The sequence below is a fragment of the Oryza glaberrima genome, chromosome 2 (assembly GCF_000147395.1).
Source record: "Oryza glaberrima chromosome 2, OglaRS2, whole genome shotgun sequence".
Taxonomy (NCBI): Eukaryota; Viridiplantae; Streptophyta; class Magnoliopsida; order Poales; family Poaceae; genus Oryza; species Oryza glaberrima.
In genome coordinates this window covers 32,770,936-32,794,874 of record NC_068327.1, presented here as the reverse complement: position 1 = coordinate 32,794,874, position 23,939 = coordinate 32,770,936, and the positions used below count along the sequence as shown (strand labels likewise).

General features: G+C 41.1%; 3 protein-coding genes and 1 long non-coding RNA gene across 12 annotated transcripts; 2 read left to right on the top strand and 2 right to left on the bottom strand.

Moving 5' to 3' along the window:
• Window positions 1–2,256: 2,256 nt before the first annotated feature.
• On the bottom strand, window positions 2,257–3,030 carry LOC127764812 (uncharacterized). The gene is made up of 2 exons (XM_052289732.1): window positions 2,767–3,030; window positions 2,257–2,656 (listed from the first exon to the last, which is right to left on the bottom strand). The coding sequence occupies exons 1-2, from the start codon at window positions 3,028–3,030 to the stop codon at window positions 2,501–2,503; spliced, it is 420 nt and encodes a 139-aa protein (XP_052145692.1). The 3' UTR covers window positions 2,257–2,500.
• Window positions 3,031–4,181: 1,151 nt separating this feature from the next.
• Window positions 4,182–7,118, top strand: LOC127764382 (uncharacterized). Of its 3 annotated transcripts, none has more exons than XR_008015863.1 (5): window positions 4,182–4,523; window positions 4,774–4,831; window positions 5,328–5,464; window positions 6,066–6,218; window positions 6,801–7,118. It is a non-coding gene; the product is annotated as an uncharacterized LOC127764382 (long non-coding RNA). The 3 variants fall into 3 exon arrangements; XR_008015861.1 differs by having other exon boundaries at window positions 5,366–5,464; window positions 6,801–7,116; XR_008015862.1 differs by having other exon boundaries at window positions 4,182–4,528; window positions 5,366–5,464; window positions 6,801–7,116.
• A 2,144-nt stretch (window positions 7,119–9,262) lies between these two features.
• On the top strand, window positions 9,263–17,163 carry LOC127763111 (shugoshin-1). Of its 7 annotated transcripts, XR_008015676.1 has the most exons (18): window positions 9,263–9,505; window positions 9,598–9,746; window positions 9,894–9,931; window positions 10,036–10,144; window positions 10,365–10,388; window positions 10,477–10,545; window positions 10,621–10,668; window positions 10,767–10,857; window positions 11,050–11,107; window positions 11,209–11,325; window positions 11,420–11,573; window positions 11,647–11,730; window positions 11,826–11,867; window positions 11,966–12,042; window positions 12,124–12,258; window positions 12,337–12,731; window positions 12,817–12,902; window positions 16,930–17,163. XR_008015676.1 is itself a non-coding variant. In XM_052287727.1 (16 exons), the coding sequence occupies exons 1-16, from the start codon at window positions 9,490–9,492 to the stop codon at window positions 12,629–12,631; spliced, it is 1,503 nt and encodes a 500-aa protein (XP_052143687.1). In that variant the 5' UTR covers window positions 9,263–9,489; the 3' UTR covers window positions 12,632–12,969. The 7 variants fall into 7 exon arrangements, 4 of the variants coding, with proteins under 4 accessions (XP_052143687.1, XP_052143686.1, XP_052143685.1 ...); XR_008015674.1 differs by having other exon boundaries at window positions 12,337–12,902; XR_008015675.1 differs by lacking the exon at window positions 16,930–17,163 and having other exon boundaries at window positions 12,817–12,969.
• LOC127763113 (probable protein phosphatase 2C 27) lies at window positions 13,512–17,296 on the bottom strand. The gene is made up of 4 exons (XM_052287729.1): window positions 17,160–17,296; window positions 15,193–15,393; window positions 14,747–14,958; window positions 13,512–14,424 (listed from the first exon to the last, which is right to left on the bottom strand). Exons 1-4 carry the CDS (start codon window positions 17,241–17,243, stop codon window positions 13,857–13,859), a joined length of 1,065 nt encoding a protein of 354 aa, XP_052143689.1. The 5' UTR covers window positions 17,244–17,296; the 3' UTR covers window positions 13,512–13,856.
• Between the last annotated feature and the right edge of the window lie 6,643 nt (window positions 17,297–23,939).

The window sequence follows — 23,939 nt, the reverse complement described above, 5'->3', positions numbered from 1 at the left end:
CGAAGAAAATGTAGCCCCATCGTAGTTGACGAGGGCGGGGATGGTGAAATTTTATCAAAGCAAGGATGGGAACGTGGATATAACCCCTGACGGTGAATTCACCGTTGCCATCTCTACTGGTGCCCGTGGCCTCCAGTTCACATCCTCTGTGTTGCCCACGCAAAGCATCCGTTGGCGCGTGCCGGGGGGGGGGGGGGGGGGGCTTCCTGACTCGCGCGCACGGCTTGCGCCCTTCCCCCCTTATACGTTTCTTTCTCTCATTTTTTTTCCTGATTTTTCTCCTATTTTCACGCCCCTTCTCCTCGGCACGTTTTAATTTAGTTACGTGTTCTTTTCTATTTTTTAAGTTAGATTTAGAAACTTTTGATTTAAGATTTAAATTTTAAAGTTAAATTTTGAAGACATTCAACTCAGATTTGAAAACTTTCAATTCGATATTTGAAAACTTTCAACTTAGATTCGAAAGCTTTCAAGTCCAGATTTGAAAGTTTTGAAAACTTTTAACTTGAGATTTGAAAACTACTCAGATTCAAAAACTTTCAACTCGAGGTTCGAAAACTTTCAGGTCCAGATTTGAAATTTTTGAAAACTTTCAACTTGAGATTTGAAAATTTTCAACTCAAGATTTGAAAACTTTCAACTCGATTCAAAAACTTTCAAGTCTAGATTTGAAAATTTTGAAACTTTCAACTTGTGATTTGAAAATTTTCAACTCGAGATTTGAAAATTTTCATGTTCAAATTTGAAAATTTTAAAGTTAAGATTGAAAAATTATTAGTAAACTAATCACTAGTAAAAATAGGAAACTAATATAAACTAATTACGATTTTTTCTCCTATCCGTACGGAAGGAATAAAACAGCTAAAACAAAGAAACGACGGCTAAAAAAGAAAGAAAATAGAGAGAAGCGCAGCTCGTGAACCTATTCTTATTTTTTGATTTTTTCAATGACAAAATTTTTGAAAAATTAAGAATTCTAGTATTTTTTTTATTCCTTCAGAAATAGATAAGAATTAGTTTGGTGAATCGGAAACTTTTTTCAATTTTATAGAAAAATTGCCTTAGGGGGCCGGCGTGCGCGCCGCCAACGCGTATGCGCGAATTAGACTTTCCGGGTGCGCGGAGGCGACGAGAAAAAACCCCATCCGCAACCGCGACTGTTCTCGTGGGCCGGCCTCGCGTGCACGTCCCCCCGGCCCACCATGTGTTACTAGGCCACATTGGCTACGTGGGCTTCGGCCACCTCCCTCTTGGGCCACAATCTCATGTACTTTTGCACCTTTTCTTTTCTCCCGTTTCTTGTCTCGCTAACGTCACGTACAGCTTTCTCTGCATCATTATCTATTTTTGGAGGCGGCTGGCTAATCAGCTTCTCAATCATCAAGCCATCATCATTAAGCATGTGGAGAACGGAACAGTTGATGGAATACTCTAATCGGCGTGCCATCCTGCGTGGACATGTAAAGTAGACTAGACTACAGCAATGGCGAAGAACACTGCAGCATATCCGGCAATGCCGACCACTCGCGCTTTGCTTTCCTTTCCTCAATGTACGCTTGGAATGTTGGAGTTAGTACCACTGTACTGTCATACTACTGCCTAATGCCTATCAAATGCTGTAGTGCAGCTATCTGGAGTAATTTGTTTTACTTAATGCCGACCAAACGACACTTCTTAAGCAAACTAATCAACTAAGTGTCTTATCTTTTCGCTTATACTTATACTTATCAGCCAAAATTTAAATTTTCAACCTTAAATTTGAAACTTATTTTAAGATTTTTTCATCGAAGTTTATTTTTTAGCCTTTACTTTTAGATCGCTAAGAACAGGCATATAAAAATTGTATTCACAAATTACTTTTCGTTTGCAAATATGCCGTTTAACGATGACTCCCTTACGGTGCAGGCATTTTTCACCATAATTAAGTGAAACAAGGCCTTTAAGTGAGGCTACTCACTTGATGGTTCCTTTTGCTGCTTTTACATTGCCAATAATAAAGCGCTTATGCTGTCATGTAGAAATAAAAGCACTTGCACTCTTAATTGTGTGTTCTTCTCTCATCTTGTCAGTATGCTTGATTCAGTGATTCTTGTCATTGCACAACGGTTGCCGAAAATCATACTGACGAAGTCAATTCCAGTTATACCAGCGACATCATGGTATTGACATCCTTGTGGATTTGTAATCGTCACATTAAGCTCTGCGCTGATCATGGGAACAAACACAATCACAAAAAGATATGGACAACGTCTTGAGATTGTTGCTTTCAAGTATTGTCAACAAGTCAGTACATGAAAACCGCTCCTTTTCACTAATGAGGTGAAAAGGAGGGGAAAAAAGAGATAGGTTAAAGATTCACATGTTGCTACCATCATGTGCTTACTAACTAAGCTCAGATGAAATTCAGTATCTACTACAACCTGCAGCCGCTGACTAGCTAATATCTAATCTATTCTGAACAAAAAGATTGAGAAGAAGAAAAAAAAAGATTGTTTTCTCTTCAGTGGTGTCTAGGTGTATGGTCACTGGGACCATAGTAGTCTTCATGGAACTCAGGTAACTTGTGTGCTACAGCCCTAACTTCATTCCCAGCAATGCTTCTCTTCGCCACGCCTAGTGAGTCACCGGAATCCTTTGGCACATTCTCTGTTGATTTCTGTTTTTCAGAACAAAACAAATATGTCAGCACACACATACAAAAATAAAAGAAAAAGGAACAGAAGACAATTCCATGATGAACAAATTCAATGAATCAGAATCACTTACATTGACCATTTGGTTGCTGGTTGCTGCGCGAGTTTCTGCATCCAATCGAATGCCCTCAACCTCCATGGCCATCACTACCAGGAGCAAGATCACAGCAGTAGCCATTGACAACTTGGACATCCTCATCTTGTCTCGCAGGAAATTTTGAAGAAGCTGGGAGAGATTGAGAGTTAAGAGAGTAGGATGAGCTATGCAGGTTGAGTGTGTCTGAACTCTGAATGAAGCATTTGACCTATGACAGGTCATATATATGCATCTTGCCATCTTGCTTTTAGAACAACCCCCAGTGTTTGCTGTGCTCATGTCTATCAGGATTCAGGAGTGGGTTATCTTCGTCAAATAAAAAAACTACCTCTAATGTCTGGATCATTGTCGTTAACCCATTTTTTAACAGAAAAAATCATTGTCGTTAGCTCATGCACCATGCAAACCCAAGACATAGTTTACAGGGTTCTTGTCACCCTTTGGGGAAGGATGCCTGCACAAAAGTCGGCCTCCTGTTTGATCAAGCCACCGGATTAGGTACTAATCCTGTACTTACAACTGCTACTAATCACGAGTAACAATGCTGTCAGGTCTTGTGTTTGGCATCAGGTGGTGCCCCCTGGAAAGTAGCGAGGCTGTCTCACGACAGACGCACAGAAAACTGCGTATTTGTTCGAGCGTTTCTTCAGAAAGCATGTACATGCCTTGTCAGTTGGGTTGGCTGATCTGGACATGGCAATTGGAAGCTTCTGAATCTGAGCATACATGGATACTTAATCTCAGGGGGGAAGAAAAATTATGAATACGGGAGTACGGATTACGGAATGCTGCTTGTTGGTTGTTGCAGACTTGCAGTTGCAGATCGATGGATGACAACACAACTTGGCGTTGTCCTTTCATGGCCTCCTGGGCCATTCGTGTTTCAACGGCAACTGATGTTGTTTCTTTTTGGCTGTTGACAAGTTAGGCATTCTAAGGATTATCATATTAATCGAAATGCCAATAAGTGTTTACTTCATTTTTTGCCATCACCATCAGTTAATCGTTAGTTGGCCTATGTTAATGTGTCAAAATGTCCATTACCCTTAGAAGTGCGATACCAACACAAGGAGTACATAAGAGTATCTCATATGTATTTGGTAAAATGTACATTTTCATGGAAATAAAGGACACGAGGTCAACTAATGGTCAACTGATGGCGATAGCAAAGAGGAAAAACGCTTATACATAGCGACAATTCATCTATATCTATACTAATATAAAAAGGAGGAGTTGTACCCTCCAATCCTACAAGCCAAATCAAGTCGAATTAATACCTACCATCCATCCGCGCGCACGAATTCACCACCGCACGATTCCACGCGCAAACTTCGCTCCTCCTTCTCCACACGCGAAGACTTCGCTCCTCCTCCTCCACGCGCGGACTTCGCTTCTCCTCCTCGCTCGCTCCTCCTCCTCCCCGCATGTAGCGCCGCCGCATCCTCGCCGTCGCCGGAGCTCCTCCCCGCGCGTACTGCCGCCGCATCCTCGCCGGAGCCGCTGCCCACACCGACATCTTCTGCTGCCGCCGCCAGATCCGGCTTCTTCCCTACCGTCGCGGCCGGATCCGACCTCGGCCCCATCCGCCGCCGCCGAGGTCGGCCCCTCCCGTCCTTGCCGCCGGAGTACATCCATGTTTCCCTCCTCGCTGTCGTCCACAGGCTCCGCCAATGCAATGGCCTCTACCTTCCTTCGACCACCGTCTTCTGGACAAAAAGCAGAAGTACCAACAGGTAAGGTGAAAATGCCCAAAATCATCATCTTCTATTTTGCAATCTGGCTACTCTTTTGCATGTATTCTTCTGTCATATGGGTTGGAAGGGGTGAATATGAAACTTTCAGATTAATTAATGTGTTGCAGTTTGCCGAACAAACAAATCAACAGTTCTTTATATTATATTGGTATTAGAATGTGGTTAAGAAACTTGTTTTCTACTGGATTCATGTTTTTTCTCTAACGATTTGTTTACTACACGCTTGCAGACAATTATCTGAACCACAAGGGGATATCACACCAACTCACTCTCCCGGCTTGTTTCTGGTATTTATCACACCCAACCTGTTCTCCAAACATAATATTTGTACTGCAACTCACATATTAGAATTACTGTACCGTTGTTTCAATAGATGGGAACACTTCAATCAAAAGTTGTGTTGTCTCACTTTCGTTATAAAATAAAATAAAATTCAGTGCTCTTCAACCATGTTGGCAACATAGCCGAGTGTGAATTGTTGGGGATGATTATTCTTTTTTGATTGTTTGGTGAGATTTGATAATTCTAATTATTCTATACAATTCTCTATTCTTGTGAATTACTGATATTTTTTTTGAGTCTTTTAGAAGGATACCCTAGAGTTGATGCTGATAAATTGAGGTTTATTTGTTGGTAAAGGATATTTGTAGGCTATTTGATTCGTTCTATAAATTGCACCTATGCAAAATACAAGTGTTGTAGGGCTAACCCTTAGAATTTTGGATCATTTTGGTTGCTATACATGTCATCCTGAAGCAATACTTCTTTCCAAATACTACACAGCACCATAGCAGCTTACCATGGTGATCTAATCATGGCAGTTAGGAGGGCAGTAAATGGCGATCTCACACAAGGATGCCATGCATGATGGCGTTATACCAGCATTCTCATGGCAGCTGGACAACGACCAACAATGATAGGTGAGGTTTCTCTCAAAAGTGATAGGTGAGGTTGATGTATGTTGACTAGATACTTTGGAAATTAAATGAAGGCATTGAGCTGGCAATTTGGGCAAAGTAGATGGGAAATGTTGAGCACTATTAGTATGCACATATAATTAGAACTTACAGCATGCACTTTAGTTTACAACTCTCTAATGTTTTCTGCCAAGAAGTTCCATATCAAAATGCCTACTAAAATATTTCTGGGTGTTTGCTTTCAGAAATATTTCTATTTATAATAGAAATGTAAAATCAATCAGGGTTGTTAAATCAAGATGTAAGGCGTAATGTTAAGATTTAGTAAGGACTGCTAGCCCTGATAACCAGTTCAGCATGCATGCCTGAATTCATTTTTCTTTCTTACTGCCACCTGATTGTAATATTTGATTGATGTGAAACAGGGTTGTGGTCCGACGTGAGAATCTGAACAGCTATTCATATCCTAGATATCATCTGCCTAAGATTTTCTTTTTCAGTAATAGATTTGAGATTCATGCAGTTAAAATTACTGCAGAGTATATCAACTTTACAGTGACATGCTATGAGCCTATGAGTTATGATCTTGTTCTTTTCTTTTCAGGTTCTCCAAAAACTGGAACTACACCAAGCAGCAGCAACACCAAGCGATGTATCCAGCGTCACTGGCGGAATCATTCGTGACCTATCAATGATGGTCATCCCCATTGAGCATCACATGGTTCACACAGGCCATGGCATCTTTGATTTCCAACAGGTTAATCCTTGTCGTCTCATGTTTTCAATTTTTCATCTCCACGTTTGCTTTTGATGGTTTACACTTTAAGTTTGACACTAAAATGTTCATACTCCAGATGAACTGGTTCTTGATCATGTGATCATCAGATACTTGAAAATTTGCGCATTTGGTACTGAAATTAGACTCAAAGTGGACTCTACATTTATGTTTCCAACTACCCGGTCCAAAAAATGTTTGTAGTAAATTACAATTATCACCTAAAAATGTTGGTGGCACATAACTTAAGAAATTACGATGGTTCTTTCGATATAAAGTGATGTCATCAGAATTGCTTCATGAATTATTTGCAAAGTTGTTTAGCTGTTGAATCTTGTGCTTATTGTAATTCAATAATCTTTTGATCATCAAATTGACCTTGAAAATATTAGCCTTTACTATCTCTGGTGAGATATCCTTTATCTTTATGATTGGAATCTGGATTTTCTTTGGTCAATGTTAATTTGACTTGACATACACTGTGCATAAGAAAATATTTTACTATCAATATTGATATCCTTTATCTTGGCATACATTGTTTTGTGTTTTACTTGACGGATGAAGTGCTGAAGGCGAAAGAAGTTGGACAGACCTTCTCGGTGTGACACTTGACAACACATATGAGGCTGTGGATGTATGAGATGTGAGCAACTGGGTGTGTGCATGATCCTGATTTTGTCATAAGAGGGAGGTAGTGAAGTTAAGTCGTGTGGAATACACTAACAAGTATAGTTTCACATAAAATAGGCTTAGCACTTTCACTTATTTATATACAGTATATATTTATTCTGGTGATGGATTCTTTGGTGTTACCATGCATGTATAACTTGCTTGGTGTTATTCTTATTTTTCTCCCACAATGGTTTTAATTTACATTTGTTACTACATGCATTGCACGTGCATGATTACTAGTACAACTAATGCTCGTTGACGGAAATTCATATAGTTAATCACTTAGCGTAGATTTTCTCTTTACTAATGGATAAACCGGCTGTTGCATATAGATGCACGACATTGTTCGTAAGAAAACTTATTTTGTTTTATATTAGTGTAAAGTGGAATCTGTTGACGCTTTTTTCAGTCACCACGACAAATCATCTAAAGCCTCGTGGTGTTGACTTAAGTCGCCAACCACCTTGACCTTAAGAAGCTCGTGATCAAGATGAGTTTAGAGATCAAATATGGTTAACAGGGCCGATTTAGATAGATTAGGATAAACACCCATCTTATGGGAGGAACAAAAGGTTTGGGGAAAAAAAATACAATAATATGCACTCCCACGATGAAGGATGGCTTATAGAGCAAACCGATAAAAATGGACGAATTAGGATTAAACCTAGGACGAAGGTACATGTGAAATTGAAAGAACGATTCGATTAGATAATTGCGTTGTTGGTTGTTGATTGATTTAAACTGAACTAGCCATAGCCTCCACAAGGCTTTCTCCACCCGGTCCAAATGGCACATCCGACCACCCCTATACCGACGGTCAGACTGGCCTCGTACCACCGATTGGACCGACCCTATACAATAGGCCCATGTTTTTTTTATAATCTGACAAACTTCACTATATTTCATACTATGTGACAAATTTGGGTGTTAAATAGAATCATTTCTGAACCTGATGCAATTTTTGCAAATGCAAAGAAGAAAACTGAAAAGAGAAGAGTAGTTGAAGCCCCATCCCGGCAAAGGAATAAGTTCACTTTGTGACCCTACAAAGTGATCGAAATCTAATCCGTGACCCTAAACCACAAAACCGGATATCTTGACCCCCCCAACTCTTAAAATCAGAGTAATTTGACTCCCTAGGCGGTTTTGGAGGGCGGTTTCGCTGACGTGGCGCCTACGTGGCAGTATTGACTCAGTCTTCTTTCCACGTGGCGTTGACATGGCGCTTAGGTGGCATCAGAAATAAAAAAAATGTGTGGGACCCATTTTTCATCCACCAAAAGTGTGGGTGGGACCCACTGACATGTGGGGCCAACATAAATCATGCTCTCTTCATCCTCCCCCTCTCTCTTTCTCTTCCCTTCGGCGAGCGGTGGCCGTGTGACGGCTGACGGGGGACCAGCGGCGGCGGCAGCGGCGCGCGGGAGCCGGCGGCGGCGGCGGCGGGAGGGCGTGCGGAGGCGCAGGAGGGGACCCTGGTGACGACGTTGTCGGCGTTGCGGTAGTCGTCGGCGACGGGGTCGTAGACGAGGTTCATCTGCTCGGCAAGGCAGGGGGCTTGGTCGGGGTTGCCCGCCGCCGCGTCGTTCGGCCAAAGCTGGAACCACTCACCTTCCCCTCTCGCGCGCCACAGCGACGCGCCGTCGGTTTCCCGCTCGCCGCTGTTCCCTCAAGGACGTCCTCGCCCCGCTACCCAGCGCCGACCTACGCGTCGACAAGGTCAAGACCGAGCGGGAGGAAGATCTAACCCCGCTGACCGCCCCGACCACCGCTAACCACCGCCCGGACCGCCGCCGCCGCCGACCACTCCCTCGATCGTCGACCGCCGCCGCCGCCTGCTTTAATGTGCCGGCCTCCCTCGACCACCGCCGCTTGTGAAGGGAAGAGAAAGAGAGGGAGTATGACATGTGGGCCCACATGTCAGTGGGTCCCGAATATATTTTTGTGTGAGAATGACAAATGGGTCCCACACACATTTTTTATTTCTAACGCCACCTAAGCGCCACGTCAACGCCACGTGGAAAGAAGACCGAGTCAATATTGCCACGTAGGCGCTACGTCAGCGAAACCACCCTCCAAAACCGCCTAGTGAGTCAAATTGCACCGGTTTTAAGAGTTGGGGGGTCGAGATATCTGGTTTTGTGGTTTAGGGTCATGGATTAGATTTCGATCACTTTCGTGTCTCAACTCTCAACTCATAAGCGAAGGCTCTACTCTAAAAAGCCCATGGGCTAGAACGGATCCCATAACGGGCTCATAGCCCACGGCCCAACAAAGGGTGGAGAAAAGAAAAAAAGAGAGAAGGAACTCGCGTTGACAAGTCAAGTCGCCATCAATTCCAACCATTTCAGATTTCATCTCCACTCCTCCCCCAAAATTTCGAATTCCCCTCCGCCTCCAACTCCGGCGCGTCGCTTCCCCTCTCCTCTCCTCTCCGAAACCTCATCGGATTCCTCTCCGCGCGGCCACCGGAGCGCCGCCTCTCTCTCCCGCGCGCGCGCTGCGGCTCCGAGGGTCCTCGCCGGCTTCACCTCCGGCGGTGGCGTGCGCAACCACAGGCCCCGCGGCCGCTGGGCCAGCCATGGCGGCCGCTGCAGGTAAAAATCGTATCCCCTAGATTTCGAGCTACCCGTGGCATTCCATGGTGGGGTTCTCTCGGGCTCAGCTTCCGCACCTCCTCCTAAACCAGGGGCAGCGGCGCGCGGTGGCGGTGTGATCCCGGCCGGTAAGGGTGGCAGCCTTCGGTCGCCGGGGAAACCCGTCGTGCTCGCCGACATCACCAACACCGGGAGGCCCAACCCTACTGGATCCGTCCACGCCATCGCCGACGTCCTCAAGGTGATTTCAGTTCTAGCTCTATTTTTTTTTCTTCGGGGGATTTCGGTTCTAACTCAAACAAGCAGACAACCCTAGCAGCGCCAAGTTGAATGCTACTAATTCCGATTTCCATCCGATTAAACCATTAAATTCCTCCCTTGCTTTCAGGAGAACGCCAAATTGCGTCATCTGCTTGCTGAGCGAAAGTATGCATTGCCTCTACCATCCATTTTGTTGTCGGAGGATAAAACCTGCGGTTTCTCAAGTAGCACAGTTTTTTTAAAATTATTTTTTGCTTTCTTATTTGCAGCAAAGTCATTGAAGTCAGCAGAGTAGAGTTGCAGAAAATCCGCCTCGCACTGCAAGCCATGCAGCAGAAGAACTTGCAACTCGTGCAGGCTAATTCGCAGATGTTTGCGGTTTGTCTACTTATCCATTAGCTCCCTACCTCACCATTCTTGTGTCAATGTTTGTTTATACTTGTGCAATGCTGGTTCACCAGGCCTGTAGGTTGAGCACATAGTTTGAGTTATAGCTATGCATAATGGCAAATGAGAAGTGTTTGTCTTACTTCATTGCTGATTGTTTTGTGGTAGTTACAGACTGTTTGATATGTCTATGTTTTCTTCTTCCTTGCAGGAAATAAATCAAGGAAAAGATAGAGTAAGCTGCCTCTGGTTCTTTGTTGTTTGAATTTTCAAATGCAGTATGATTTCTGATTTGGGGATTAATCTGTGGATATGACATGCAGATCAAGTTATTGCAACATGAACTTGCATGCACAATAGCCGTGCTCAAAGTAAAGGGTTCTGAACTCGAGGTAATTCTAAAGCTTGACTGTATGAACCTCTGTTTGTTACATATAACATGCTTTTCTCATCGTCTACTATTGCAGAAGATGAGTAAGACTTCTAACAATCAACAAAATAGAGCAAAGATATTGGTATGCAGTCAAATTCTTAAGCAAATGATTCACCATGTTTAGCTGCATTATTTCTAGTTCTGAATTCTGAAATCGTTCTGTTCGTGCAACATAATCAGGAGAAAAAAACCAGGTCTTCCAAATGCGCACCAACTGAGGCTCATCAAAAGGCTGCAGGTTCTATTAGAGAACATTTGGTTGAAATTCAATGTAATGCTCACTCTTCTCACTATTTCTTTCTTGAACTAGATACTATACCTGGCAATTGTTTCATCTATCCTACTTTATGGTTATAATTTACCCCCTTTATATGAAGCAATTGAAGTTTTATGTTTTTTCCTCTGCCATAAGTTAGGACACTAGTAAAATTCTAATCTTCATTTGTTGCCAATTTCTTCTCAGCAGCTGTGCCATCTTATACTAGCTGTCATGAGCCTCCACAGGATAAAACAAACAAGAGGTATTTTCATCTCTTTACTGATGTTTGAGTGGGTGACTGGTTGACCGGGCTATAGTATCCTATTTCATGCATCACTACTTATTCAGCATGTTTGCAAACAGGTGCACAAATAGGCGGAAGTCAGAATCATGTGAAGTTACAATGGATACCAACACAGTGCAACATAGCTGCAGACCTCATGTGGAATATAATGGGTCATCGCATGATGATGATCCAAGGTAATCAATGCTTAATGCTTATAACAGAATGCGTTCATTGTTGCATAATTATCTGATTTTAGCTTGTTCAAAACTCTTGGGCACATGTGGTCAGAAAAACTCGACGGAGAAGGTCTGCCAGATTGAACCCTGGATCTTTTGAGGTCGCAGAGATCTGTGATAAATTGCATGAGGATGCTACTGTTCCTTCGGCTCCTTCTAGTTCTAATGTTCCAAAGCTGCAGGAACCAAATGCTGGAAAAGATATGGTAGGGTTTTACTATTTCTTTCTGTTTTTCTGTTTCAAAAAAATTTCACAATGTGGTTATGATTTTGTGCTAGATTTGTGGTGGCAAGATGAAGTCATTGCAAAAAGAACTTCCATGTGATGCAATAGCGCAAGTAGTAGAGGCTCCAGAACTCAAGGTAATTGAGCAGAGTGGTTCGCATCAAATTTTTGCTAGTCTTACATATATTAATTTATTTTTTAGTAAAATCTGGATCCTGATTGTATGTACTAGAAAAAACGAAGTATGCACACACAAAAGGAAGTGTATCTGGAGGTGGGCAGGACAGTTCTTATGTAAATAATCCTCACATTTATCCATGAAGAAGTCTTAATTCTTATTATGTTCCTACTTCTTTCGTCCAATGAAATTAGGAGATACAAGAAGCAGGTTCCAGCGTTGCTGGAGGTGAGGCGCATAAATTTGATATTGAGGATCCAGAGCCACCAAGGTATGGCACATCATTTTAGCAGGGTTTAAGATGCATGGTACATCACACAATTCACCTAAACAATATGCTCTGTCCAATCAGAAAATCAATGCGTATTGATGCAAACAAACGGAAGCTGGAATCATGTGAGAGTCGATTGGCCTCGAACAAAGAGGACTGCATCAATGCCATATGCGACTCAACTTCAAGCGTGCCAATTCAGCATGAACAAAAGAGGTAACTCTCTCTTATATTCCAACGATGCACTTTCCTCTGCTTGGAACATGTCAATCATGGCTGCCCTTAATACTGCAGAAAATTGTCAAGGAGAAAATCCTCAAGACTGGACCCTGGACCTTGGGAGGTCACAAATGGCACTTTTGAAATTGTCCAGGAAGATACAGTTGCCCCGTCTGCTCCTTCCAGTTCAAATGCTTTGATCGAGCAGACCAAAAATGATATGCAAAACGACCGCAGTTGCTCGACTAAACCTTCTGACGAGCAGGTGATAGGTAGAAGATTTTCAGTTGGGAGGCCCTCAAGACGGGCAGCAGAAAAGATAGTCTCCTACAAGGAGGTGCCCTTGAATATTAAGATGCGACGACCATGATCCCCACTTGCATGCAAAGAGCACAAACACCATTGGCATTTATTTTATGGTGTAGAATCAAGTTTGTTGTGTATCTATCTGTTTTGGTCGCTGTCAATAGGTAGGTTAGCTCCTCTATCTACCCCAACATGGATACTCACCCTGCATCCCAGTTTCAAACTGACCATGGAATTTATCTGATTTAGCCTCAGTCTGGACTGATGATGCCGATAACAACCAGCAAACCATTGTTCCTGTTCTGATGAAGTAGAGACCAGACAACAATAATGTGGTTAGTACTGTTTTATTTTCTTGATGGTTCTCATATGTTGAGAGATCAGCTGTATCTGTTCAGTTTATTGCGTGTTCAAGCGTTGGCTGCTTATATTATGACTTGCTTACCTGACAATCCTAAAGCAAACATGTAATGACCTGGGAGCTACTGCTGGACCCGATAGATAGATAGATGGGTACTCCAGATCGCTGGAGAAGAAGCATCAACGAAGGATAGGTTTGTGTCGGCGCACATACAGACGGCGAATGGATCTCACGCGATCAAAATCACAGTGGGACATCACGATCGTGAGCATGCAGAGATCCAGCCTAGTACTGTACATCTGATCTGACCAGCCAATCTCATGAAATCATGAACTTTTAACTGACTGATTTGGATGGTTTGTTATACTGTACTCCTGCATGGTGACATTTCAAATCAATCAACATCATGTTTAGTTTCCTCAATCAGATCTTAGTTCAGGTATCTTGCCTGCTAGTATTTCAGTTTTAGTTACGTAGTACTGCATCTTTGTATACTACCGACAACTGACAGCCTGAACATGAATACCACTACAAGACCACCAACAGTGAACAATCAGAGAGGTATTCATCACACGATAGAACTTTTAATCACACTAATAATCCCGGTATTTATTTTTTTACAGATGACAGGGGAATACATCGCATAATGAGCCTCAAAGCCCCCTGGATGCACACTACTCACACTCCTTACCTACTATCTCCCAACTTATTTACAATGCCTGGGCCTCACAATGCAAGGTGAGATCTCAGGTTCGTTGGTTTTATTCTCACACAATAACACACACTGGAATGTCGACAATGGATTGGGGGTAAACAGCAAGATGCCGAAAATCACTAAATACAGTTGCTCTTCAATTCTGCACAACATCAAGATAAGGTTTCTCTTCAATTCTGCACAACTTCAAGGCTGATGATAGCAGTGGAGCTATCATTGGCCTTCCAGGAGCACCCTGAGGCTGTGAAGCCCTTCAGCCGATATGCTCCGCTCGACCCTCCCCGTCCTGTTCACTCTGAGCTGAGGAGGGGCCTCCTGGTGGAATGAGACCATCACCGCCGTTAGGTTGTCTGAGGCCCCTCGCCTTATTGCCTCCTCGACGATCTGCTTGCAGCACAACCTCAAGTCATTGTGCTCTTGGAGCCTCTTCCTGGTGAAATCCACGGCATTCTGGTTCGAGAAGAAGTCCCAGATGCCGTCGCTTCCTATTATCAAGAACTCGTCTTCCTTCGTCAGTGTGATCATCTTGAGCTCTGGTTCCGCGCTCAAGGGGCCACCTGGCTCACCCACTTCTTTCAGACCCTCGAGATGCCAGTCACCCAATGCTCTAGTGACTGCTAATTGACCATTCAAATAGCCATCATCAACATAGCCGCCAAGTGATTCTATACGCTTTCTTTCGTTGAGGCAGCAAGTCCTGTGGTCCTTGGACATTTCAATTGCGGTACCACGCCTTGAAAGAACTGCTCGGCAATCACCAGCATTAGCAACCAGAAGAGACCTGCACAGTACATCCTAATGATTAGAATATGAAATCGCCTGAATCTCTCTGAACAAGTAGACAAAGGGCTCTGTAGTGACAACACGGAGGTTCAGGGGAAACTCCTAACACCTCAACTCCTTAAGTGGAACATTCCTAAGAATTTTATGCTATTGGATAAGCTTTCAGAAAATATTTGCAAGGCACACGTAGAAAATGCGGAATAACCAACCAAAGAACAAGCTTGGGAGTAGTTTGCCAGACTTAAGAATCAAACATAGCATGCTAAGAAGCAGATTGACCTAGGCTAAATTCTACTTCTAGCCTGCAGTAGGAATAGTACCTTCCAAAAATCATTGCTGTAAGCGCTGTCGTTCCAGAAGAAAGTGCATTCTGATGAGAGCACCTCTCTGCAAATTGACTATCAGTTTGCACAAATGACCTCCTGACAACTTTCTCTAGCTCAAGAGGAAAATCAGCATCTTCCACGATAACCCGTGGCAAGTTATCACGCACATAATGAGCTGCATCTTTTCCACCATGCCCATCAAAGACCTGCGAAAAATTTAAGGACAAGATGATCTTAGAAAAAGACAAGCATGTACAATTTCATGATCCATGTATCTGATTTGGTAGATGCAATCTCTCTAAACTGCTGCTGTTATGAGTTCACTGCACTTCAATGGATTAGGCACGTTTTAGGACTCTGGAATGCTCAACTAGGTATTGATTTCCATATCAAATGGGAACTGAAGAATCAAAATAAAGAGAGTAAAAACAAGAAGTTACCCCATAAAAGGAAATAATCTCATCATCCACTGAATTATGACCAAAATTCTTAGCTAGATCTGAGATGCAGACATGAGCATCTTCCATGTAATCGCGACCTCCAATATCCGACCAGTCCCCTGATCGGATAACTGGGACAAAACTGCTCGACCTAGCCTGCTTGAAATCAAGAGATACTGTGTTCTCACAAACTTTCTCCATCTGCACATTACCAAGAAAGGTAAAAGATTAGAGCATGGCAAAAATAAGAAACAAGAAGCAACTCTGATGAAGCATAATTACAACACAAGTTCTAAATGCCTTAAGGATAGTAACAAGCATTGGCAGAGGACATCAGCCTTATAAAAAATAACAGATCAATGCCAACTTTGGCAGAACATGCTGCTAGTTCAAAACTTCAAATGAATATACTTGCACTTCAACTCTGCCAAGAGCACAAATTGCTTTAAGGGATGCTGTCGACATCATCATTCATCACATCGAAAATGAACTACTTACGGTAAATACTAATCCACCTAGTTGAAAGCGACACAGAAACAGAAGCTCCAATTCAGTCAACTAGGTGACAAGAGGCAAACCCTTATTGGACAAGCCTACGAGTGGCCATTTCTAGAGAGGGCGTTAGTAAACAAAACACCCAAGAATGCACAAAAGTGCAGTACAGCTTAGTATTTTTCAGGCAAAACAGACACAGGAGCATATGACTTGACAAAAAAAAGGCACAACAGTTGTGACAATATGATAGGACTACAGCCACTCCAACTGTTAATCCCTGTTAAACTAATTAGTACTAGAGCCATGAAAATCCACCAGGTGTTCATTCTTCCGCAACACTCCATAATCCATTTCCTGCTTGCAACCATCATTACAAGATAAAGCGACAAAGATATCCCATCAAGGTCTAACGACGGGGTTCACAGTTCATCAGAAGATATATTATGTAGTACTTCCAGAGCTACAAATCACAAGGGTCACTAAGCATTGTCCAAACAACAGTCCTAACCAGGAGGCCAGCATTTTAAGAAAAGAACATTTTTCTTGGCCTCAACTGAGAGAGAAGTACCACTGAACTTTACCAGTACTGATTTATTGATTGACAGTTCTGCATGTAAATAACATTTGACTTCTAAAGGCATAACATCACAAAGGACATTCTTTCTAATATCCATTTGGTGCTCTACTTTCTTGATTTGAAGAGAAACAAAGTACACTACTTTCTTGAATTCTGCAGTACAGTATTAAGAGAGTTCATTTCTGCTTGGTACGAAGAGTTTTCAGGTAGTACTCACTGTCACTCACATGCATAAAAATCTTATCACAGCATATCAGAATCAGAGCAGATACGCATGCGCACAAGATGCAGTAGTACGAACACATCAACTGAAAATCCCACACGACTTCTCGCCACAGAATCAAAAGTACAGGAGAACAACGCAATGCGCAAGCAGACAAGTCACCCACAAGCTACGACAAGGCACCCCAAAAAATAAAAAGATTGTGTTTTTCACGCAATCTGAATCCCTCTCCTCCTAGAAACTTCCTCTTGCCGCTGAACAATTCAAAGCGCATCTTCCCATTCACACCTTCCGCTCAAGAACAAACAATTTCCTAAATTATTTGCTGCTAGTTGTTACTATACTAAAAAAACGTTGAAATATTATATTATATTAATTGATAAGGGAGTTCATTTATTTCAGTGGTACTAATAAACTAACTAATCTCTCCTACTTTCTCCAGATTTCCAGACAAGAAAAGAAAATAAGAAAATAGAAGCATTCGGGCACGCGAAGAGTATACCCAACGCAACCACCTCAGTTGGATTTCCCCCTCAACCGATCATCCCAACACCCAAAGAAAAGCATCCGGTTGCGAAATCAAATCACAAACGAATGCATCAAGAACACGAGAAAGAAAGAAAGCAAGAAAGAACAGGGAGCTTCCGAAATCCGGGAGTTTACTCTACTCACCTCGAAATCTGTCGGTGTTGTCTCGAGCTCCGCAACCCCACCAAAATCGAGCCTCTCTGCGCCTTCGAGTTCCTCCACGCACATGCCGCTGCCTGCCGCCACCGAGCCTGAAAAACCAACCGCAGCAGCTGCCGCTGCCGCTGCAGAATCCTGGTCGGAGCAGAGGAGGAGGAGACCGAATCGGAGACGGAGAAGAAGAAGAAGAGCGGAATCCGAGCGGAGCAACAATGGAAAGGAGAGGGAGAGATTCTTGGGAATATCTAAAAAAACCGAGTTTAATACGGAGGAGGAGATTATTAAGCGAAGGCGATTTTGATGAGGAAACTCGCGAGAGGAGAGAGTATTTATGGAGGATGGAAGAGCACGTGGTGATTGAGACCACGGCACCAGATTTTTTTTTTCTTTTTTCTTTTCTCTTTTTTTTTTTTTGGTTGAGACTTTTGGGAATTGGAGCCTTGAGGGGTCACGGGCCTACCACTTTACAAGAATTTCAACCCTTTTTCGACCAGTTTAGGTGAAATGCTTCCAAAAAAATGGGTAGGGTGAAAGAAAAGGAAAATCTAGGATGCACGGGAGGGTTATTAATCTGTGTACTGTGAGGTATTATTTTCATTAAAAATAATATTTGCCACGTAAAAAGTGGTTCTTTTGACGTAAGGATAATATACGACATTATAAATCGAGTCATACTCGTGCTCGATGGATGGTTGTATGGGTTTGTCTCATAATCTGTTGCTAAACACCATAAGGCAAAATAAGAGATAAGGCAAACGTGCACGGTAGAGTTGCGAGTTTGGGTACCGTTGGGTTTTTTTTTCGTAAAGAAAAATATAGGGATTGCCACATAAAAAGTTGGTTCTTTAGCAATAAAAAATTGTTTCTTCAATATAGGATAATATAGGACATCAAATAATCGAGTTGTAAAGTATTCATGGTAGTGCTAACCCTTATGCTAGGTGGATGGTTGCGTGGGCTTTATATTGGTGCACATAAGGGTGCACGGTAGAGTTATTAGTTCATATATGGTACGTGGGTTCTTTTTCTTTGAAAAAGCTAGGATTTTGCTCTAAAAGGCGGTTTCTTGATGTAGCACATTATACGATAGTATACGTGGAGTGATAGAATACTCATGACAATGCTAGTCCTCGTGCTAGGTGGATGACCGCTGGGTTCTATATTAATCATCACGACGTGTTGCTAAAAGTTAGTAGGGTGAAAGAAAAGAAAAATTAAGGGTGCACGATAGCGTTACGAATATAGCAATCGTGTACTCCTTTTATCTTATCCAAAATAAGGAGGATTTATTACGCAAAAACTGGTTTCTTTGATGTAGGATAATATAGGACAGCATACTTTAAGTGTTAAAAATACTTGTAGTCATGTTAGTCCTTGTGCTAGGTAGATGTTTGGTAATTAAAAACAAGTTGGTGAAATAAAAGAAAAAAAAATGAAGGGTGCGCGACATAGTTATGATTACAGATATTACATTACTTATTTTTCATGAAAAAGTAAAATTTATCATGTAAAAAGTTGTTTCTTCGGCGTAGGATAACACAGTACATCTTACGTTGAGTGCTAGAATACTCGTGACGATGGCAATTCTTGTGCATGGTCGATCGCTGTGTGGGCTCAGTGTTGGTGCCCATTTGATCTATGAATACTCGTGACGATGGCAATTCTTGTGCATGGTCGATCGCTGTGTGGGCTCAGTGTTGGTGCCCATTTGATCTATGAATACTCGTGACGATGGCAATTCTTGTGCATGGTCGATCGCTGTGTGGGCTCAGTGTTGGTACTCATTTGATCTATTGCCAAAAAATTATTGAGTTAACGATGTAGTAGGAGCTCTCTCGTTACTCAGGATTACTTTATGTACCATAGGTAGAATAATTGGGAACATTAATATACGAGTGGTGGCCTGCGAAATATATGTACTTAAACAAACTTTTGAGCAATCTGCCAATAGACCACTTCAACATTTCCAATGATTGCTAATTGTTGCTAAATTTTATGATTAGAAGAACCAAGGAGGGGGTTAATTAAGGTAAATATATATACGTCGCCTACCTATGGCATGACCTCCCTCCATTTGGTATAGTTGATGTGCCAGGAAAGTTGCAACCATATGCCATTTCTCCAACATTTTACACTGGCATGGCTATTTCTATCTCCCCAGTGAAAAAGGCAGCATGAATTCTACTCCAAAAACGAAAAGAACTACTCCTCCAGTAAAGAAACTTGTTTTTTTTAATAGAACTATAAACACATCAATGTACTTTTTTGGGGGTGGACTTTCCTGCAAAAGTTTGGAAAAGGTAGAGGGGACCACATGCATGAGGTTGCTGTATTGGAGTAATACCTTTTCTTTTAGAGCAAGTTTAATAGTATAGCCAACTACTAACTCTAATTCATCTATAGCCAATCTAATAGCTCATTCATACAATAGTTACATACTACACTATTAATATCTAGTCCCACCTGTCATACACACTGTGTCTTAAAGTCCGTGCTACAACTGGCTACAAATCTATAGCCCGCTGCCCTTCTCTCTTCTTATTTATCTGCTTAAAATATGTTTGCAGCTGGTTTATAGCCTGCTATTTTACCTACTCTTAGCATTTTAATTCTCCATTAATCTCAGATCCACACAACTCACAGTGCTGGGGCTCACAGTGCTGGGGCCTTGGGAGAACGAGACCAGGAGATGTGATGGTGATATGAGGTCATCCATTATCCTTATGATATTCTTTTCCTCCCCTAAGAAAATATCTCCACTTTTTCTTAATTAATCTCAGCAGGCCATATATGCATCAAGAACAATTCTTCCATTCTGTGTAAAATAAATATTTATCCTGGTTGTTCTTTTCTCTAGGAATGCATTTATATATATAATCAATTATATCATAGTATAGTATATAACATAAGACTATCCATTATCTTAAAAAAGTACTTACATGATTAGTTTCAAAACCGATAGAATTAGTATTAATTAAAACTGATCTGCTTCTTGTTCAGAAAGCAGGGTCAAGTCAACGAAGCAAATAAAGCAAGAAAAAGAAAAAGAAAGAAAAAAAAAAAGGAGATGTGGCAGCTGCTACGCCTTCTGGTGATACCGAGCAAATTAAGGCATCGATGGATCGATCGAGAAGACGCTCCACCCTACCTAACGCCACCGTATTGCCCCCACAAAATTTCCATGAAAGCTACCACTGATAGTACTATAACTAATATTAGTAGCCACACGCACATTAGACCTAATTGTTTCAGCAACAACTTGATGATTAGTTAAACAGTACTATAAAGGGCGGTATACCGTTTTAACGGAATAGATAATATCAGTATGATACCTATATACTAAATCTGGAGTAATAGTTGCAGTGTATCATGTCTGATACCGGACATATAAGTTCCGATAGCTATGGTGCTATGCTGATGTCAACTATTCCGTTGTTACGGTATATCGTTAGGTAGTCTTCCTCCTAAAACTAAAATATACTGTAACTAAATACTTAACCAGCAGATTAGAGCAGGTTTAATAGTAGAGCTCACTACTTACTATTAGTCAATGCTAAAGCTAACATGTATAGTAGGTTAGCTATAAGGTTATCTTTATTTTCTTTATCCTCTCTCTTTCTCTCACTATGAATTTAATGCTTATTTCTCGGAACTTGTATGTAGTTAGCTCTTGCATGAGAGCCAACACTCTCCACTTTTATTTATCCCTCTCTTTCATATAAGTATATACTAGCTTGCTTATAGCCTATTATTATCCTTGCTCTTAATTAACCAACCTGACCAGCTAGCTATTCAAGCTTCTTTCACACACACTGTGTTCGTGGCTTCGTGCCTTGCCCGGTTGTGGTTGACATGCTGGCTGCCACTGACAGCGCGGGCCCACCTGTCAGGGAAGCAGGGATAAGGCGCGCACGTATGGGGCGGGAAGGGGACACGCGTGCGACGCAGGGCCAACCGATCGTGTCGAGTCCGCGTGGTAGACACGTCACCTTAGTACGTACTAGTGCTATACTGTATACTTACATCGGGTGTCAGATCGATCGGCCGCGTACTCCCTCCCGTAAAAAAAAAAAATATTAACAAACCTAGGTTTCCATATCTAATGTTTGACCGTCCGTATTATTTAAAAAAAATATTAAAAAAATTAAAAGGACAAGTCACGCATAAAATATTAATCATGTTTTATTATCTACCAACAACAAAAATACTAATTGTAAAAAAATTTCATATAAAACGAAAAATCAAACGTTGAACGTAGAAACCCAAAATTTGTCTTTTTTTTTACATAGAGAGTACGTATTCGCGTGAGTAGAAAATAATAAAATTTACTAATAAAATAGTCGCGCTTGACACGACACGGCAACCGAAAATCCGAAATATCCCGACACGTTTTGCTCGCTAGATTCTGCATGCCGGCATGCGTACGCTCACGTACTCCTATCCTAGTGCCTACTGCTGCTGCAAATATACTGTATACGTACACAGATCACTCCATATGTCCCTTTAAAAAAAAACTTGGAGTGAATCTGGAGTCTAAACACACGTGTGTTCAGATTTATCCTTATAAATTAATTTTTTTAGACAGAGAAACTCTAGGGATAAATCTAGGGTTTGAATATACGTGTATTCTGATTTATTTCTAGAGTTTAATTCTTTTTAAGACAGAGAAAGTACGATTGAGGACAAATAAGAAGTGCCCTGTGCGTGCGACATGCTCTCTCTGTTCCATATTTCAAGTTTAACCAAATATAGAAAACATAGCAATATTTTCAATATCAAACAAATATACTAGTACTATATTAAAATATATTTAATAAAACTAATTTGATGTTGTAATAGTTGCTATATTTTTTCTATAAATTTCATCGAACTAATAGAAATTTGATTTAGAAAAAAAATTGTGACAAATTCAGGGATCGAGTCTTATATATCCTGCTGAATCACCATTAAAAAAAGGGAGAGATAGGAGGGGAAAGAAAAGAGAGAGGGAAGCGTAGAGGGGTTGGAAGAGGAAGAAAGAGATGAGTTGCCCTTATGGAAAAGAACTACCCATGTACAAGGGTTTTGCCTATGAATATGAAAATGATTGATCTTGTGTATAGTATAGTACGAACTTGATACTTGATACTTTCTAATATATGACGTCGTTGATTTTTTAAAATACGTTTGACAATTTGTGTTATTTAAAAATATGCAATTATTATTTATTTTATTTTATTGTGACTTGATTTATCATCGAATATTCTTTAATTATGACTTAGGCTCCGTTCGGTACTACAAGTTTCCAACTTCTACTCCTCGTTTTCCACACACATGCTTTTCAAACTGCTAAACGGGGCGTTTTTTTCAAAAAGTTTCTATACGAAAGTTGCTTAAAAAAATCATATTAATCTATTTTTAAAAAAAATAGCTAAAACTTAATTAATCATGCACTAAAACGCTGCTTCGTTTTATGTGCCGGGGACAGAGCCTTAAATATTTTTATATTTGTAAAGGAAATGAACAAAACGAATGATCAAATGTTTGTAAAAAAAATCAACGACGCTATATATTAAAAAATAAAATTAGTACAATAGTAGTTAATTCTAATTTAGTGCCTTCCGATCGATTAATTAGCTTGATTGCGCGCTCTATCACAGTACTGATAGACCTAGCTTAATATATTGGAAAAACAAAAAAATAAACAGAGAGAGGCCCAACGAGAGCGAATCATACCTTATAAGAGTATTGCATCATTGAGAAAGGCGCATGTGTTACAGCCTCGACATTGGTATACAGTGGCAGATCTCGAGCCCTCCCCTCCATGACGGTGACCGCCATGTAAATTGCAAAGCTTGATCGAGTGTTATCGACCAAATTAAAAAATATACTTTGTTCGTTTAAAAAACCAAATCTAATATGTGATGTGATATATTCTAGCTAGTATTATGAATCAAATAGATGTATATCAAAATTTTTAGTAGTATAATATGTTACATCTCATTTCAAGTTTAAGTCTGTTTTTTAAGAAACGAGGAGAAGGAGAGTAGTTGATCATCACAGGATACCACTTAATTAGGCAGTGTCTTGCAAGTACGTTCGTCTTGGTCGTCGTTGCATACCTGCATCCTACTTCAGAAGTTGAGCTAGTGAAGCACTGTACTGCATATAGGCTAGCGGAACTAATTAACCATTATTACCATTAATTATTAGCATTAGTTAGTATTTTTATAAGACAAATTAGCATTAGTTATTTGAGTGACCACGTGATTGCCAAGTAGCTATACCTGTACACACAAAAGCACCGGTTGTCCGACAACTGTTTGCAGTGTACATACACACGTTTCAATTTCAAAGACACGCATATGCAAATTACCTTAACTTGTTGCTGAAGAAACTTTTATTCTACTCGTACTACCAGCCTTCGCTGACCTGAAGGCACTAGGAAAAGTGCATCATATTCATATCCTAGGCAGCTATATATGCAGACTTTATAAAGGCAAATGCACTGCCAAATTCTCTAGTTACGTCGTGTTTAGTTTTAAAATATTTTTTCAAACTTCCAATTTTTCCATCACATCAAAACTTTCCTACACACATAAACTATCAACTTTTCCGTCACATTGTTCCAATTTCAACCAAACTTTCAATTTTAGCGTGAACTAAACACACAGTCTTAATGTAGTGATACCAGTAGCAGGTCACTGCCTCCTCCTGTCTTTGTACACTATTCTCGCAGTCAATTACTTTCATTATAGAAAAAAAAACCAAAATTATATTTTTAAA

Excerpts from the sequence above, each read along its gene's own strand:
- LOC127763111 (XM_052287725.1), top strand. Across the intron at positions 10,669-10,766 it reads AAAATAGAGCAAAGATATTG|GAGAAAAAAACCAGGTCTTC; the intron begins GTATGCAGTCAA and ends CAACATAATCAG. Across the intron at positions 10,858-11,049 it reads ACATTTGGTTGAAATTCAAT|CAGCTGTGCCATCTTATACT; the intron begins GTAATGCTCACT and ends ATTTCTTCTCAG.
- LOC127763113 (XM_052287729.1), bottom strand. The coding sequence starts at position 17,243 with ATGTGCGTGGAGGAACTCGAAGGCGCAGAGAGGCTCGATTTTGGTGGG. Across the intron at positions 15,394-17,159 it reads CAACACCGACAGATTTCGAG|ATGGAGAAAGTTTGTGAGAA; the intron begins GTGAGTAGAGTA and ends GGTAATGTGCAG. Across the intron at positions 14,425-14,746 it reads ACAGCAATGATTTTTGGAAG|GTCTCTTCTGGTTGCTAATG; the intron begins GTACTATTCCTA and ends TGTACTGTGCAG.
- LOC127764812 (XM_052289732.1), bottom strand. The coding sequence starts at position 3,030 with ATGGCAAGATGCATATATATGACCTGTCATAGGTCAAATGCTTCATTC. Across the intron at positions 2,657-2,766 it reads CCAGCAACCAAATGGTCAAT|AAATCAACAGAGAATGTGCC; the intron begins GTAAGTGATTCT and ends TCTGAAAAACAG.